This window comes from Oculina patagonica, chromosome 11, assembly GCF_052425735.1.
Source record: "Oculina patagonica isolate OP01 chromosome 11, crgOcupat, whole genome shotgun sequence".
NCBI lineage: Eukaryota > Metazoa > Cnidaria > Anthozoa > Scleractinia > Oculinidae > Oculina > Oculina patagonica.
In genome coordinates this window covers 13491578-13494311 of record NC_135768.1, presented here as the reverse complement: position 1 = coordinate 13494311, position 2734 = coordinate 13491578, and the positions used below count along the sequence as shown (strand labels likewise).

Below are 2734 nucleotides of genomic sequence, written 5' to 3'. Positions count from 1 at the left end.
TTTATTTGTATGCCAATTTATTTTGGCGAAAATAAGTTGGACAAACTGAAAAAGTATCGGTTAAAGAAACACTGTAAAGTTTATAAATACTTGAAACAACAGTTATATAAAAATAATCTTTTTCGCCCAGGTTTTCTACAGATCATTTTTGTCTTTTAAACTTTAAAATAAGCAATTTTAATTATAAAGTTAGCAAGTTCATTAGGGAGTGGTCAGTCTCAAGGAGTCGATGAAATTGCTGCCTAAAAAGATCATTTAAAGTTGTAACGATTTTTACATCCGCTTGTTGGATTATTTCAGGAAAATTAATATATTTACTTTGGAGTGAAAATGTTAATGTTTATCTTTTCTGCTTGCCTAACTTGAGTTAAGCTTTGACTTTTTCCAATAAAAAGCAAACAAGCTTACAAGCCTCCCGGCCTACCTGCTGGGATTCTTGTGCTCAGGCATTTGTTAGAGTTTTCAATGTACTCCACAATTCATCGATTCTCAACAAAGATCGCGAAGCCCAACTACTAACCCCAGCACGAACTATTTGCAAAACTTAAATCAACCAACCGTGTACAAAACCTTGTACCAGCAAAGTTACAATTACTGTGCCAACAGTATCAGTACCTACCAATTCCCAAGCTTGGTACTAGTCGTATGCCAACATTGTCCCAACCCGGCTCACCATCATTATACCGACCCTGTACAGCATCACCAACACGGCAGTAAACCTCTTTCTTAACCTGTGTCCAGTAGCTGTTCCACACATTTCGGTTTGTAACGTAACTGCTCTTTTCATAACGTTCTTTCACAAACCTATTGCTCAATTTTCGCTTCAAATCAAACAATCTTCGAGACAACAAAACCGGAAGAGGTGCTGGATTTTTTTTCGTTTGACCGCTTCGAGCCCAGTGTACTTCCCCTAAACCATTCATGTGTTCATACTGTGCCAAACCTGTTGTACAAGAATGTGCACCCACTATATATTAGATGGTTCACTTGGTTATTAGATAAATAACACATGTCCCAATTTGGCTTCTTTTCCAGGGATGCGTTTGAGTCTCGCATTTCTGCTGTGTGCAATTATCGCCTCATTGTACTACAGCACAGAGGCTGATCGATTCTACGACTCCAGATATCAATTGGGAAAGGCGCTTCTTAGAAGAGCACGGGAGATCAACGAAACTAAAACCAATGCCGACGAATTAGAAGATGAAATGTCAGAGGAGGAAAGAGAGAGAGTCATGCAAACAGACGCAGCGGAAGACATTTTCGTTGGTTCCGGAAATCACGTGTACGAGAGCCAAGGTAGATCGGATACTTCCGGTTCGAAGCGAGAGGAAACTTCCAATGATGAAGATAGCGAGTCCGAGGAAGAGGAGGAGGATGATAATAGTCCCACTTCCGGTGATAGCAATGACGGGGAAAACAGCGAGAACGACGAAGGTGACGAGGATGACGACGAGAAAAGCGATGACGATAACGATGATGGCACGGAAACGCAAAAAGGTCAGGAAAGTGCAGAAGATGAAGATACTAGCGGGTCAGGGCTGATTGAAAATGAAAACGCCGCAAGGCGCTCTTCAGACACTTCCGGTTCAGGTTCCGGAAGTGAACAGCAAGAAGATGATACTGACCAATCAGGATCAGGAGAAAGCACTATTGAAGAGCTTGCACCCGCAGCTGCATCACAGGATGAGGCCAGCGGAACGGAAGAAAACGCCTCCAAAAAGTCGGAAATTGAAACAGCTTCCGGCGACAGCGAAGTCGAAGAAGACGACGAGGAAAGCGGAAGTGCTGAGGTTATCAAAAAAGGAATTGAAAGCTTGAGCCGACTTCTAACGCCTGTGGCCAGCGGTTATGATTTTGAATTGTACAGCGGCAATGCTGCAAAAAATGACAAACAAGAGGAAACCGAAGCGGAAGGAGAAAGTGAGAAGGGATTCAGCTCTAATACGGAAGAAGTTCACGTCAAGAAATGTAAGAGGGTTTGCGAAGATCCCATGTCTTACGAGCAGTGCGCCGTGCCTCGCTGCGATTACAAAATGGGAACTATTAAAGACTTGTGTATCTATCTGTGTAAGCATCAGACCCCTGTATGTAGACAACAGTGCGAGTAAGTAATGTCTTAAGAGACTCATTTTCGCAATGTAAAGAGAGTTTTGTCTCGGTTTCATTACGAGGCTTAAAATGGATTTGGCCATTTTCGGTTCCAGTACCTTAGTAATTTATTAGTAAAATTCTTTAAGGGGGAACTGGGTCCGAGAATGGTCTCAATTCGTGAGGATAAATACTTTATCTCTGGCTTTTTAACAAAGACAGTCTGACATGTCTGAAATTTATTGACCGACTGAATACACAAACTATGGACGTGTTAAATCCACAGAAACACGAAGGTAAACAACTGACGACTTGAAACTTTCGTAACCAGCGTTAACAAACAACAAAAACCGGACTAGGGACTAGATAACATAAGGCAATATATAAACACAAGAAGCAAGAATCTGACCTTTGCACAGGTAGACAATATTATTAAAACGCGAACCGGTAATCATATAACTGTTAAAAAATGATACTCAAAAACGACAAAGTCACGGAGAACTGACCAGACCAGACCCAAAACCTTTATTTTTAGGTTAATTGTACTTTTATTTCAGTGTTTTTCTTTTTAAGGCCATAATTTTGTAATGGCTTCCGCGCGTACACAGAATTTATGAGGCAAACAAAACTTTACAATCCTGATTAA

General features: G+C 41.0%; 1 protein-coding gene across 1 annotated transcript; it reads left to right on the top strand.

The window, feature by feature from the left end:
* The first annotated feature begins 1015 nt into the window (after window positions 1-1015).
* Window positions 1016-2734, top strand: LOC144630070 (uncharacterized). The gene has a single exon (XM_078488350.1). It carries the CDS (start codon window positions 1038-1040, stop codon window positions 2106-2108), a length of 1071 nt encoding a protein of 356 aa, XP_078344476.1. The 5' UTR covers window positions 1016-1037; the 3' UTR covers window positions 2109-2734.